Source organism: Chiloscyllium plagiosum, unplaced genomic scaffold (genome assembly GCF_037043375.1).
Source record: "Chiloscyllium plagiosum isolate Xiang-an unplaced genomic scaffold, Cpla_swu_hap1 HiC_scaffold_6, whole genome shotgun sequence".
Lineage (NCBI taxonomy): Eukaryota > Metazoa > Chordata > Chondrichthyes > Orectolobiformes > Hemiscylliidae > Chiloscyllium > Chiloscyllium plagiosum.
In genome coordinates, this window is record NW_028270144.1 from 109874446 (window position 1) to 109890027 (window position 15582).

At 40.9% G+C, this 15582-nt stretch overlaps 1 protein-coding gene across 1 annotated transcript in view; it reads left to right on the top strand.

Annotated features, from left to right (window-relative positions):
- Positions 1 to 15325, top strand: part of LOC122551170 (von Willebrand factor A domain-containing protein 3B-like) — a 155457-nt gene extending 140132 nt beyond the window's left edge. Inside the window, exons 25-26 of the mRNA XM_043692794.2 lie at positions 2017 to 2114; positions 14730 to 15325. Coding sequence (XP_043548729.2) covers positions 2017 to 2114; positions 14730 to 14991 — 360 coding nt within the window. The 3' untranslated portion in view covers positions 14992 to 15325. The remainder of the gene's footprint in view (positions 1 to 2016; positions 2115 to 14729) is intronic.
- Positions 15326 to 15582: the final 257 nt, after the last annotated feature.

Below are 15582 nucleotides of genomic sequence, written 5' to 3' on the forward strand. Positions count from 1 at the left end.
AGCTACTCATGCAGGCTGTCTGAAATATGAGCTAATGTTGTAATAATCTTATATCTGACCACTTTGATCTCTGTATTTCCAAGCTTATTCTAATCCCCATGAGGGGATTTGTATTCACCTAAGCATTTCAGATGATGTAGCTGGACATGTCACTGGTTTTACCCTGTAACAGTCCTGGAGATTGTGGAGCTCCTGACCACAAAATCATGCTTAACAAAATTACTGGAATTTTTCAATGGTATGACTAGTAGTGTTAATACTTGGAACTAGTAGATGTGGTTTACTTAAACTTTAAGAAAGTTTTCAATAAGGTTCCACTCAAGAGATTAGCATGTAAAATGAAAGCACATGGGATTGGTGGGTAGAGTACTGTCTTTGATAGAGAGTGGGTTGGCAGACAGGAAACAAAGAGTAAAAAATAAATAGGTCATTTTCCAAGTAGCATTCCTGAGTAGTAGAAAGTGAGGACTGCAGATGCTGAAGATCAGAGTCGACAGTGTGGTGCTGAAAAAGTACAGCAGGTCAGGCAGCATCCGAAGTGCAGGAGAATCGACGTTTCGGGCAAGAGATGATGAAGGACGAGTGACAAATTACAGGGATCATAGAGTCGTACAGCCCAGAAACAGACCCTCCAATTCATCCATGCTGACTAGGTTTCTCAAACTAATCTAGTCCCATTTGCCTTCATTTGGCCCACATCCCTCTAAACCTTTCCTATCCATGATAATGTCCAAATGTCTTTTAAATGTTGTAATTGTACTCGTCTCCATTACCTCTGGCAGCTTTTTCCATTGCTCCACCCTCATTGCTCAGACCCCAACTGTTCACAATATATATTATTGAATTAGATGAGGGAACTAAATGTAATATCGACAATTTGCAAATGTTGAAAAGCTGAATGGGTGAGGGTGAATTATAAAGAGAATGTGGAGTTGTTTCAGTGTGATTTGGACAAGTTGAATCAATGAGCAAATGTGGATAAATGTGAGGTTATCCATTTTGGTAGCAAAAAGCAAGAAGACAGTTCATTATCTACATTGCGATAGATCGTGAAAGGTGAAGGCACAACATGACCTGGGTGTCCTTGCACAGCAGCAGCAGCAGGCAATAAAGAAGGCAATTGGTGTGTTGGTCTTCATAGTGAGAGGATTTGAGTTCAGGAACAAGGATGTCTTGCTACAATTGGCTTTGGTGAGACCATGCCTGGAGTATTGTGTGCAATATTGGTCTCCTTACTTAAGATAGGATGTTCTGGTTATGGAGGGAATGCAACAAACGTTTCCCAGACTGATTGCTAGCATGGCAGAACTGACTTATGAAGAGAGATAGGATCAGTTGGGACTATATTCACTGGGTTTTAGAAGAATGAAGTAGGATTGCTTAGATACCCATACAATTCTAACAGGACTAGAGGTTAAATACAGGGAGGATGTTCCCGATGACCAGGGAGTCCAGAACCAGAGATCACAGTCTAAAGATATGGAGTTGGCCACATAGGACAGAGATGAGGAGAAATTTCTACACCCAGAGAATGGTGAGCACATGGAATTCTCTGCCACAGAAAGCAGTTGAGGCCAAAACATTGAATATTTTCAAGGACGAGTTAGATTTAATTCTTATAGCTAAAAGGATCAAAGAGTATGGGAAGAAAATGAGAAAAGGGTACTGAGTAGGATGATCAGCCATGATCATATTGAAGGCCTACTCTGCTTCTAGTTCCTATGTTTCTAAGACATTAGAGATACTTAGTTAATACGTTGACCACATTTGTGCATCAATTTTGTTGTGGAAACAAGTGATTGCAAGCAAGTTGTGGGCATTAAACTGGGACTCTACGAGAATCAATCTTCTAAACAATTTTCAAAAACCTACTTTGATCTGCTTTTGCTTAGACATCTAATTTCAAAGTCTAGTGTATTTAGATGTGTATTATTTAAATTCACTTACAAGTGAAATGCTGTGAGTTGTGTTTTTGTTGGCATAATTGAATCACAATATTATGATTTGCTTTTGCAGGCACATTCATTTCGTGGTGAACTGATTAAAATCAGCAAGACGCAATATAACTCCATTAGGCATTACATACAAGAGGCTCAGATGATAGATCGCACAATGTGAGTACTAATTAACAGCCCCCACAAACCATGAAGGAGAAATAATCTGCCCCAGTGAATTTCAGTAACATTCCTTTTTCTGTCAGAAGGATTTCTATAATATGCAACCCTAAATACATTACACAAGTACTGTCTTTGAAGCCATTCTGCCTGAATTTTCTCTCCCATATTAGAAGGGTCAGGATAGTTCACTGCTTTGCAACCTGATCTGAGGGAAAATGCCATGGAAGTTTGGGTTTTCATTTAGGAATGACTGGGTTTTACAGGAGTAGGCTGGGCAATTCTGCAACAACAGCAAAGGATGCTGGGATGGGTGGGGTGTGGTGGTCTGCCTTGCTGCTCTGGCCTTGTGCTCAATTTTTAAAGAAAACATAAAAGAGCACTCCAGCCCATCACGCCACCCAAAGAGTTCCCATGTGTGTCAGTCTATGGTACTTCACGCTCCTGACCTAACACACATAGTTCCTCATACCCTGGGTTTCGATCTCAGCCCTTGCGCCCAACTAAGATCTCTCATATTCTCCATGCTAATTTATTCTCCTGTACCCATTTACATGATCCCTCATGTACTCCATGCCAACCTTTGTCCCTTTGTCAACTCAATGGACTTTAATGCTCCTATGCCAAATTGGTCCCAAGTCATGCTAGCCTATATTCCCATCCACCACACTTTGCCCTTCCACCTATCATGGCAGTACACCCAGTGTCCACCATGGGCAGACCTCAGGACCCATGCTGTGATGATAAAATAGAGGTATTAAGGGTCTATTGAATAATTATTTTTAAAAGAGAAACGCTGTTGATTTAAAAATAAATCATTACATTTAACTTCCTTTAAATCCTTATAAAAATATGCATTGAAATTCGTGCTCCCACTTCAAGGTTTCTTTAACTACTTGGAGCTGTCAATCCAACTGAACTGCGAGCATTCCACAGTGATAATGGAAGGTTATAAAGTCTGTTCTTGCAGCACTAATTCAGTAATAATAAGCCTCAAGCTAAAGTCCATAGACAGATCTTTCAAACTCTTCAGACAGTATTCCAAATAAAGGCAGGAGTTTTAAATGTGTTACCAGTTTGACGCCTCATTTTGACAATTTATTTTCACACTTTTTTAACATTCCTTTTGAAAGCTCCTTTGGCAGTTTGTTTTGACGCTTCTGATATTGTTTTTGACAGAGTCCTTTGACAGTTCTGTTGCCAGTAATCAGCTTGATTGTTCCAATGACTTTCTATACTTTATACTGACACACAGGTCTACTTTTAATAATTCAAAGAATCCCTACAGAATCCATACAGTGTGGAGACAGGCCATGTGGCCCAACACGTCCACACCAACCCTCCAAAGAGTAACCCACCCAGATCCATTCCCCTACCCTATTACCCTAAATTTACCCCTGACTAATGCACCTGACCTACACATCCCTGAACACGTGGGCAATTTAGCATGGCCAAGCATGGCCAATTCACCTAACCTGCACATCTTTGGCTTTCACAAGGGCAGTATTATCTCTCCCAAAGTAATCCTAGGACCACATCCCAAAGGGTATCCTATCTCTCTAAAAGGACACTCTCTCGATCCAAATAACTCAGCAAAATTTAAAACTGTTCATGCCAGGTCTATTGTGTCATGTTTCACAATTCCATCTAATGAAAATCAGAGGTGACTGGCAGCAGCTGTTAATTTATTCTAAAGATCTGGATTGTATTGTCACTTTTCAAATTTGTAGTCATCCTTCGTGCAGCCTCATGTCTGAATCTCTCCAGTCAGGTTTTTATCCCTGCTGTAGCAATGAAACAACCCTATTGAAAGTCACTACTGACATTTTCCAAGACTTGCTCCCTTCTCCTACTCCTATGTATGATGCTCTTCAGTGCCACCACTCAAAGACACAGTTTCAGGTTCTACATGTTCACTCATGACACCCAAATAATGGGCTGAGAAATGGCAGATGGAGTTTATTTCAGATAAATGCGAGGTGCTGCGTTTTGGGAAAGCAAATCTTAGCAGGACTTATACACTTCATGGTAAAGTCCAAGGGAGTGTTGCTGAACAAAGAGACCTTAGAGTGCAGGTTCATAGCTGCTTGAAAGTAGAGTTGCAGATAGATAGGATAGTGAAGAAGGCGTTTGGTATGCTTTCCTTTATTGGTCAGTGTATTGAGTACAGGAATTGGGAGGTCATGTTGTGGCTGTACAGGGCATTGGTTAGGCCACTGTTGGAATATTGTGTGCAATTCTGGTCACCTTCCTATCAGAAAGATGCTGTGAAACTTGAAAGGGTTCAGAAAAGATTTACAAGGATGTTGCCAGGGTTGGAGGATTTGAGCTCTAGGGAGAGGCTGAACAGACTGGGGTTGTTTTCCCTGGAGCGTCGGAGGCTGAGGGGTGACCTTATAGAGGATTACAAAATTATGAGTGGCATGGATAGGGTAAATAGGCAAAGTCTTTTCCCTGGGGTCGGGGAGTCCAGAACTAGAGGGCATAGATTTAGAGTGAGAGGGGAAAGATATAAAAGAGACCTACGGGGAAACCTTTTCATACAGAGGGTGGTACGTGTATGGAATGAGCTGCCAGAGGAAATGGTGGAGGCTGGTACAATTGCAACATTTAAGAAGCATTTGGATGGGTATATGAATAGGAAGGGTTTGGAGGAATATGGGCTGGGTGCTGGCAGGTGGGACTAGTTTGAGTGGAATATCTGGTTGGCATGAACGGGTTGGACCAAAGAGTCTGTTTCCATGCTGTACATCTCTATGACTCTATGACCTCTTTCAAGTCATCTCTTCCCATGCTGCCAGCCTGCTTGGCAGACCTGATGCTGGATGAGATGCGGTGTCTTGAAGGTAAATATTGGTAAGTAGAATGCCTATGTCTTTTCCTTGTTTCACCACGGATTATACACACTGCCGTGGCTAGTCTTCCATTGTTGAAGCCCACTGTTTGCAACATTGATGTCCCTCTGGACACGGAGCTGAGTTTTCAACCTCATAACCATCTGCCTCCACTGTTTAACATCATTTATTTCCCCCTTGTCTCAATCCAAATTTCTCTTTAATTTATTCTTGGCAAGGCCCAAACTCAGTAGCTCTGATGAAGTTGTAACGAAGGACAACTTCATGAATGACTGGGGTGCGGTGATTGTGTTAGCTGGAGGATTTTTTCATTGGCATTGCTGATTGGTAGCCATGAACTATTGTACATTGGATAGATGTGGTAGGAATCAAATAGCATGTAAGCCTGCAGTGGTTAGCCAACATAAAGCAACAAGGAGCTCAAGAACTCAATGAGCCATCTGTCAAGGAAGTTAGTTTATAATTGCTCACCCATTGTCCTGCTCTTTACTGAACTTCACTAGTCTCATGTTTCTTTCTCATTAATTATCTTTCCTTTTGAAAGCAGTGCAGCAGTTTTACAATTTCGCTGTCAAATGTGCTAGTAATTTGTCTATTTAATTCACTTAAATTACACTGGTATTGTGACATTAAAATTAGGTCAATGGCTTTTAAATAAATAGATCGCTGTTAGTATTGAATACTAATGAGCTGAAATCGGCACATGTACATGGGAAATAATTAAACAGTGTGAATCTATCCTATTTTGTTCAGTTTCTGCACAATGCCGGCAGCTTCAAGATATGAAAACCTAGCACATGCATACACAATCTCTCGCCAGTCTGTTCCACTTCTGCTGGAGTAGACTTAGCTGATTAAAATAGGCAGGCTTTAATATTTCTTTTAAAACAAAGCAGAACATGCAGTATATAAAAAAAAAGTTCTTTTTGTATTAGTAGTTATAATGCATAGTATAGTTTGCTATTATTAATACAGTAATGCTTTCTTTAGATTTCTGTTGAAAATGCAAATATATGAACAAGGAACCTAAGGAGGCTACTGGACTCCTCAATGCAATAAGATCATGGCAAACTAATTTTAACCTCAAGTCTACATTCCTGCATATCCCTGATAATCTTTCAGCTCCTTGGTAGTCAATCTATCTCCTTCTGCCTAAAAAATTATTTAAAGATTCTCCATCCACTGCCTTTTGAGGAAAGGACTTGCAAAGACTCAAATCTCTGAAAGAGAAAAAAAGTCCTTATCTCTGTCTTAAATGGGTGACTCCTTAGTTTTAAAGTATGACCCCTAGTTCTGGATTCTCCCACAAGAGAAAATATCCAACTACACCTGCTCAAGTTCCCTCAGGATCTTTATGTTATGTTTAGTATGTCAGGATCTGTTTCAATTAAGTCGCCTCAAACTTTTCTAAACTTCAAAGGATGCAGATCTAGCCTGTCCAGTCTTTCCACAGAAGGCAATCAACTCATTCCAAGTATTAGTCTAGTAAACCTTCTCTAAACTGCTTCCATAAGTATGGCGACCAGTACTGTACACAGTACTCCAATGCAGTCTCACCAATGCCCTGTATACCTGAAGCATAACCTCCAAACTCTTGCACAGTGGCTCAGTAGTTAGCACTTCAGCCTCACAGCACCAGGGTCCCAGGTTTGATTCCAGCCTTCGGCGACTGTCTATGTGGAGTTTGCACATTCTCCCCATGTCTGCGTGTGTTTCCTCCCACAATCCAAAGACGTCCAGGTCAGGTTAATTGGCCATGCTAAATTGCCTATAGTGTTAGGTGCATTTGTCAGAGGGAGATGGGTCTGGGTGGGTTAGTCTTCGGAGGGTCGGTGTAGACTGATTGGACTGAAGGGCCTGTTTCCACACTGTAGGAAATCTTTTTAAAAATCCTCTTTCAATAAACATTGCATTCTATTAGCATTTCTAATTACTTGCCGTACCTGCATTTTAACCTGCTGCAATTCATGACTAGCACCCGGATCTCTCTGTATCTCAGAGCTCTGCAACCTCTCACCATTTAGGTAACATGTTTCCTTTTTATTCTTTCTGCCAAAATGGACAATTTGTATTACATTTGGCAGATTTTTGCCCACTCACAAACACATGTATATATTATTGTAACCTTTTTAACCTGAAGAAGGGCTTATGCCCGAAACGTCGATTCTCCTGTTCCTTGGATGCTGCCTGACCTGCTGCGCTTTTCCAGCAACACATTTTCAGCTCTGATCTCCAGCATCTGCAGTCCTCACTTTCTCCTCGAACCTTTTTATGTCCTCTTCACAATTATCCTCTAAACCATGAGCTTCTGTTTCCACAATAGCCTCTGATATGGTTCCTTATCAAACGTCTTCTGGAAATTTAATTGCAGTACATCCACTTATTGCTCTTTATCTACTGTACAAGTTACTTATTCAAAGAACTCTGGTAAATTAGTTAAATACGATTTCTCTTTGACAAAACTACATCAGTTCTGCTTGATTGTCTTGAGCATTTCCAAGTGTCCTGTTATAATGTCTTCAGTAATAGCTTCTAACATTCTTACCACAGCAGATATTAAGCTAATTGGTTTGTAGCTCTCTGCTTTCTGCTTCCTTCCCTTTTTAAATAAATGAGTTAGAGTGGCTGTTTTCTAATCTAAAGGAACCTTCCCCAAATCTAATGAGTTTTGCAAAATTAACTACCAACTGTTTCAGGATGAAATCCATCAGGACCTTGGAACTTGTCAACTTGCAGTTCCAACAATCTTCTCAATACTACTTCCCTGGTAATTGTAATTTTCTTGAGTTCCTCCCTTTCAATTTCTGATTTAAAGCTGCTTACAGCATGTTACTTGTATCCAGTCTAATGAAGACTGATGCAAAATGTCTTTTCAATATGTCAGCTATCTCTTTATTCTTCATTACTAATTCCCAGATTTATTTTCTCTAGGATTAACACTTAATGTATTGACTCTTTTTTAAGTATCTGAAGAAACATATTTAAAAGGTTTTTGGCCAACTATCCCTTCTATTCTAATTATTCCGTCTTTATATAATATTTTAGTAATTCACTGTTTTTCTTAACTTTCAAAAACAGAAATGAGGAAGAATTCTCTCGGAGGTAAATAAATTTGTGGAATTCAGTATTGTAGAGAAGGTTGTCAAGGCTGGGTTGTTAAGTATATTTGGGGCTGAGCTGGACAGATTTTAATCAGTGAGGAGAATCAAGGTAGGAAAGGGAAATTGAGGATGATGCGACCAGTCATGGTCTCAGTGAATTTTGGAAAAACTATGGGATGAATGTTCTACTTCTGCTCCTTCTTCTTATGGTCTTATATGAAGTATCACGGCAAAAGATGTTAAGCCCCTCTATGTAGGATTAAAAAATAGGGATGACCAAAGAATAGTATAGGTTTGGCTGACCAGTCAGGGTTAAATGTTCACAGATGCCGAACAAAGAGACCTAAGGTTGCAGGTGCATAGATCCTTGAAAGTGGAGTCGCAGGTAGGCAGGGTCGTGGAGAAGGCGTTTGGCACACTTGCCTTCATTGGATAGAACATCGAATGTACGTGTTGAGACCTCATGTTGGGATTATACAGGACATTGGTGAGACCACTTTTAGAGTACTGCATGCAATTCTGGTTGCCCTTTTGTAGGAAAGATGTTAAAATTGAGTGGGTGCAGAAAAGGTTTACAAGGATGTTGCTGGGACTAGAGGGTTTAAATTACAGGGAGAGGTTAAATAGGCTGGGGCTTTTTTGCTGGAAGCATCGGAGGCTGAGGGGTGACTTTATCGAGGTTTATAAAATCGTGAAGGGCATGAATAAGGTGAATAGCCAAGGTTTGTTTTCGAGCGTGGGGGATTCCAAAACTAGAGGACACAGGTTTAATGTGAGAGGGGAAAAATATAAAAAGAACTTGAGGGACAATTATTTCATGCAAAGGGTGGTGCATATATGAATGAGCTGCCAGAGAAGTGTTGGAGGTGGGTACATTTACAATATTTAAAAGGCATCTGGATGGGTATATGAATAAGAAGGATTTGGAGGGATATGGGCCAAATGCTGGCAAATGGGACTAGATTAGATCGGCATGTCTGGTCAGTGAGGACGAGTTGGACTGAAGGGTCTGTTTCCGTGTTGTATAACTCTAACAACAGAAAAGTGTCAAATTTACACATTTTTTTGCGTGGTGTTTTCTTTTTGTCCATGGGATATGGGCACCGTTGGTCATGCCAGAGCTTATTGTCTGTCCCTAACTACCCGGACAGTAATTAAGTATCAGTCACATTGGCATGGATCTGGAGTTACATATAGGCCGAAGGACATTAGCAAACCAGATGGGTGTTTACTACACCTAAAACTGGTTTTATAAATGTCATTGATAAGTTTTAAATTGCAAAATTCTTTCTTCTGTTGAACAAAACTTTGAATATCTGCCTTGGTATTATTTGAACTAATGTACCCAGAACATTAGCCTATGGTTCTAGATGCTAGTTGCTGCTAGTCACTATTGCTGCCCACTCATGTGGATGACTAGCACATCCATCATGCATGGTATGGATAATTAAACAGTTAACAGGAGGAGAACACTCCACAAATATCCCCATTGTCCAAAACATTATTGAAAAAGATAGGGCTATAAAATTTGCTTTGAACTTCAGCCAGAAGAGCCAGTTGTGTGATCCATCTCAGTCTCCTCCTGAGGTTTCAAGCATCACAAATTTCTTCAGACAAGTTGCTTCACTCAATTTGATGAGATATCAAGAAATGGCAGGAAACTGCGAGGGTTATAGGATTGACAATATTCCATTAATAGTACTAAAGAGCTGTGCTGCAGAATTGGTTGTGCCAAAAATGTGAATAATCATCAGGCATGTGATGTACACAAAAAGGAGGACAAGTCCCATTACCGCCCTATCAGTCTACTTTCCATTTGTAAACAAAGTGATAGAAGGGGTTATCAACTGTCACTTGCAAACGAATAAACTGATGTCCAATTTGGGTATCACCATGGCCACTCAACTCCTGACCTCATGAACATGGACATTAAAGCTGACTTCCGGATGTGAGAGTGACTGTCTTTAATATTAAACCTCCTTCTGGTCGATGATGGCATCAAGCAGCCTAATAAAACTAGAGTCAATGGGAATCAGGTAGAAAAGTCTCCGCTGGTTGGAGTCATTTCTTGCACAAAGAAAGACAGTTTTGATTGTTGGAAGTCAGCCATCTCAGTCCAAGGGCATCACTGTTCCCCAGGGTAGTGGCCAAGACCCAACCATCTTCAGCTGTTTCATCAAATATTTGCTTCCATCATAAGATAGAATTGGAATGTTCAGTGATGATTGCACAACTTTTAGCAACATCTCCAATTAAAGGCATAACTCACCATCTCATGATATTCAATGATTTGGAGATGCCGGTGTTGGACTGGGGTGTACAAAGTTAAAAATCACACAACACCAGGTTATAGTCCAAACATGATATTCAATGGCATTGCCATCACCGAATCCCCCACAATCTACATCCTGAAATTACCATTAATCAGAAACTGAACTGGGCTAGCTATACTGTGGCTACTGAGCAGGTCAGACACTATAAATTCTGCAGAAGTTATGTTGCCTCCTATCTCCCAATGCATGTCAAAGCAAGCATGTGATGGAACTTGTCTGGATGAGTACAGCCCAATATCATTTGAAAAGCCTCACACCATCCAGGACAAAGCAGCCTGCTTAATTGGCACCACATCTTTCACCTTCAACATTCAATCCCTTCACCATCAGTGTGTATCATCTACAAGATGCACTACAGTACCTCACCTAGCCTACTTTGATTCTGTTTGTAAATCTGGGGCCTTTATCAGCTGGAAAGAGAGTAGCAGAAGATGCAAGGGCACCAAGGGATCAAAGGTTATGGGGAGAAAGCGGGAAAATGGGTTGAAAAACTGAACAGCCATGATCAAATGGTGGAGCAGACTCGATGGGCCAAATGGGCTAATTTCTGCTCCTGTGCCTTATGGTCTAAGATATCAGCAGGCTCCCTGACCTGGGATTCACCATTTTTCATCGTTACTGGGTCAGATCCTGGAATTCCCATGCGAATTACACTGTGCATATCCCTACACCCCACGGACTGCAAGAGTTCAAGAAAGCAGCTGAGCATTACCTCATCCAGGACAATTAGAATTGGGTAACAAATATTGGTCCAGCCAGGACCATTCATATCTGAGCAACCAATAACAAGAAAAGAAATAATGTTGTATCATATTAATAACTGATGTGTTTTCTATATTAACATATTAATACACATTACAGCTGATAACAGCTTAGTAAAGCAAAATAAAAATGAGGTTGACTTACATGATTTAAGGTGCTTTTCTGGAGCAGATAGAAGATTCTGTTTGGCAGCATTACGCAGTTCTTGTTGGGACTGGCCAACTGGTAGTTTAGGATTGTTGCTTATGAGTTTGTTAGTTGAACCATTGTTGATTGGAATAAAGTTATTTACTTCAGTGTTTCGATTCAGCGGAAGTAGCCAATGGAGCTTCAACACTGAACCAGTTTTGTTGTATTCATAAAAGAACGGGATCATCCCATAAAAATATAGCTTATATTAAATAATTATTTCAATTAATCAGTAATATAAGTACATATTGAATTACTTTATTTTATAGTATTGTACATCAAAATTCTTTGCACCTATGTATTATAAAACAAGTCATAATTCTTCGTTTGCATTTTAAGTTGTTTCTGTACCTGTCAAGGTAAGGAATGGTTGTAGTTAGAAATCGCAAACTTTCTCAATATGTGAAGCCTTGAACTAGCAAGACAATACTTATTGTCTATTCTAGTTACTCGGAGAGTTTATTGATAGAGGGGAGGCAGGTAATGTTGCAATCGCAGAAGAAGGTATCCTTGATAAAAGTCCTGCTCTTCTGACATAATCGTAGAGGTCCCCTGAAAAAGCTGATGGAGTTATAGCTTGTTAGTACATCCCTGGGGCTTGCTAAATGGAATCAGTTGGCTCTTTCTAACATTAAACAGCAGAACAATTTGGCTCATTAGTAAGTGATATCAGATGGGCAAAAAAGTTTGTAACAGCAACTTTAAGACAAAAGGGCAGCACAGTGGCTCAGTGGTTAGCACTGCTGCCTCACAGTGCCAGGGACCCGGATTCGATTCCACCCTTGGGTGACGGTCTGTATGGAGTTTGTACACTCTCCTTGTGTGGGTTTACTCTGGGTGCTCTGGTTTCTTTTCACAGTCTAAAGATGTGCAAATAAGATGGATTGGCCATCCTAAATTGCATATAGTGTCCAGGGATGTGCAGGCGAGGTGGATTAGCCATGGGAAATATAGGGATAGGTTGGGGCGGGGGGGGGGGAAATGTGTGGGTAGGGGAGGGGTTGGTCTGGATGGAATGCTCTTTGGAGGGTCATTGTGACTCAATAGGCTGAATGGCCTGCTTCCACACAGTAGGGATTCTACAAAATGGAGATCAAATGCAACATGATGGCAAATATTTGCAAACCAATGTTTCAACTAAGTATCATCGATGGAGGGTCATGATAAGAGGGAGGTGTGGAAATGGAAGTTTATACTATCCATGTTAGTCACTGTTTTGCCTGTTTGTGGGATCAGCATACAATGATCTTTTAGTTCTACTGTGAAAGGCTGATTTGTACAGGATAAGAAGCTGAAGGAATTAATAGGTCATTCAACCATGTTTTGAGAGTGGGGGGCATATTGTCTGGTCACTTTTTTTTGTAAAAATCAGCAAAGCTTGGGTGGATCATATAACCTTGATAACATAGTCACTGGGAAACACAGAGAGTAGAGAATTTTGACACATGTTATTTGAAGTATTATTCCATGTCAATTAATATTTGGCAGTTTGGTGTTGGTGTGTGTCCAGTGAACAGATGAAAGTGTTTACTGTATATCAGTGTTTAGAGCAAACCAGTGTTTTTATAGCCAACATGGAATGGCAAAGTTTGGTATCTGAGTTAGAATAATCATTTCATGACTCACTAGTAAACAAAATGTTGTTGCAAGATTTGCCTGTGTGTTGTGAGCACTCATTTTGGATTTTGTAATGGGGGCTCATAAAAGACAAAGATCAGATTCTGCAGTTGTTACAATGATGACTGTGCTTAAGTTAACAACAGAACATGATCAGGATAACATTTCAATCTTAGGGACTGAGGATGATGTTTGGAATATAATGACAGTGACCAGGTTTGTAAGGGAGGATGAAACCACTGCAAGAAATGTATTTATAATTAAAACAGTAGCTAAGATAGTCCAGTGCCAAACTGTGAATTGGGCTTTAATCAGATGGTGAGAGAACTCACACACCAGCGACTGCATCACCAACCTACTTGTTGCAGATATCTCCATCTATAAGAGAGTTGGTGGGAATGGCTGGTGCATGGTCATTCTGAAGACTAAGTGTGGAGGACTAAGGATTTTACTAGCTCACTGGAGACTGCTGGGCAACAGGAAGTGTCCTGACATGGCATCAGGAGGCACAGGGACTGAAGCCCAACCTCTTCCTGCAGTCATGTGGTATAACCAATGGAGGGAATGGCAGCAGCATGGCAGTGTGCCAATCAGAGATGTGCAGCTAATTAAACCAATAAAATGGTCAATTAACAAGCTCTTGCCAGCCCTTGAAGGCATGCCACCAGGTAAAGTGTGGTGGCCTCCCAGTGGGTTGTCATGAGCAGTCTTACCTTAATGGCCATTCTGCAGCTAATAGAGTAACAGCCACTGCCATAGCTCTGGGGATTCAGCACACTGGTTTGCACAGCAAATTTAAAAAAAAAACCAGCTTGCTTTTGAGGCAGCATCAAAGTTCTCCCAGTAGCCTCAGCTGTGCCACCTCCATCAGTCACACAATGAGGTTGCCAAGCTGCCAGTTGTCTAATTGGCCCAATGGGATAGTCAACTTGACAATGACAATAGCATCCTTCCCAGGGTCACCACCAGCCATCCATGTGTGCTCAGCTTCACCCTGCTTCTCCAATTGCCCCTGCTTAACATTTAAGCATGGGTGGGACTTCCTTAACATTTGTAGGGGCAATCAATAAATTTGGATTTTATTCTTCATCTCAATTCCCTTTCCTATTTTCCTGAAAATGCTGTCATACTTTCACATTTGGCAGCATCTAGAATCCACCTTGCTCCAACTCCTGTGCTGCTGAAATCCTATGCAATGCCTTTGTGAGCTCTAAACTTGACTACATGAGAGCCTTCCTTGCCTGCCTCCCACCTTCCATCTTACGAGAAACTTGAGATAATTTGACACTTGGCCACCCATTTTCTTGATTGCAGCAAGTCCTGTTCACCCAGCCTCCTTGTGCTATTGGTCATCTGCACTAGTCTATCCTTATGCAGCTCATTATTGTTGTTTCCCAAGAAGCTATTCTTTGAGTACTCCATGCAAACCATGAGTGTTTTCAGTTCCTTCTGCATGAAGGTTGCGTATAATGAAACTTATGTAAAATCAGGATGAGTAACTGGTTGCATGACTGATATCAGTAAAAGAGAAAATAAACCAGTCATCAAAGAAAGAACTTTGTTCTGTTTTCACTTCCCAACGTCAGAATGTACCTGAATAAATGTGCCCTTTTTTTTGTTGACCTAAGACCTAAGATGGTTTAACCCAGAATACAGGTGGGAGTAAACAGGGGTCCTTCTTGATCTGTTGAGCTTAGATCTAGAACCAGTTAGATATCTTCCATTTGCTAACACTGCATTCTTAACTCTTCCTTTCAGACCCAATGTGCAGTTTGTAAAGCCGATTCCTAAACAAGTATTACAACATGAAGAAGACTCTTCATTTTCAGAGGAAGAACGATGCAGGGCAAAGAAGAAGGGAGTTAAAAAGCATCATGGTAGACAAAGGGATTCTACAGATAATGATGATAATGAATGGCAGTCGGCCTTTGGGTCAGAGTTTGAACTAAAAGGGACAAGTTCCTCAATTGATGAAGATAGTTATGATGGTACATTTTGCTTTCATACAGAATCAGGATAATTGGTTTCTCAATAGGGATGGTAAATGTAATCAAATGGATTGCAATGTTTGTGCGAAGATTTGTAGCTCGGATGCTCGTTGTTGTAGTTCTGTTCGCCGAGCTGGAAGTTTTTGTTGCAAACGTTTCGTCCCCTGGCTAGGCGACATCATCAGTGCTTGGGAGCCTCCTGCGAAGCGCTTCTTTGATGTTTCCTCCGGTGTTTATAGTGGTCTGTCCCTGCCGTTTCCGGTTGTCAGTTTCAGCTGTCCGCTGTAGTGGTTGGTATATTGGGTCCAGGTCGATGTGTTTGTTGATGGAGTTTGTGGATGAATGCCATGCCTCTAGGAATTCCCTGGCTGTTCTCTGTCTGGCTTGCCCTATGATAGTAGTGTTGTCCCAGTCGAATTCATGTTGCTTGTTGTCTGCGTGTGTGGCTACTAAGGATAGCTGGTCGTGTCGTTTCGTGGCTAGTTGATGTTCATGTATGCGGATTGTTAGCTGTCTTCCTGTTTGTCCTATATAGTGTTTAGTACAGTTCCTTGCATGGTATTTTGTACACATGGTAGTGTACAAAATACCATGCAAGGACTGCACTAAACACTATATAGGAC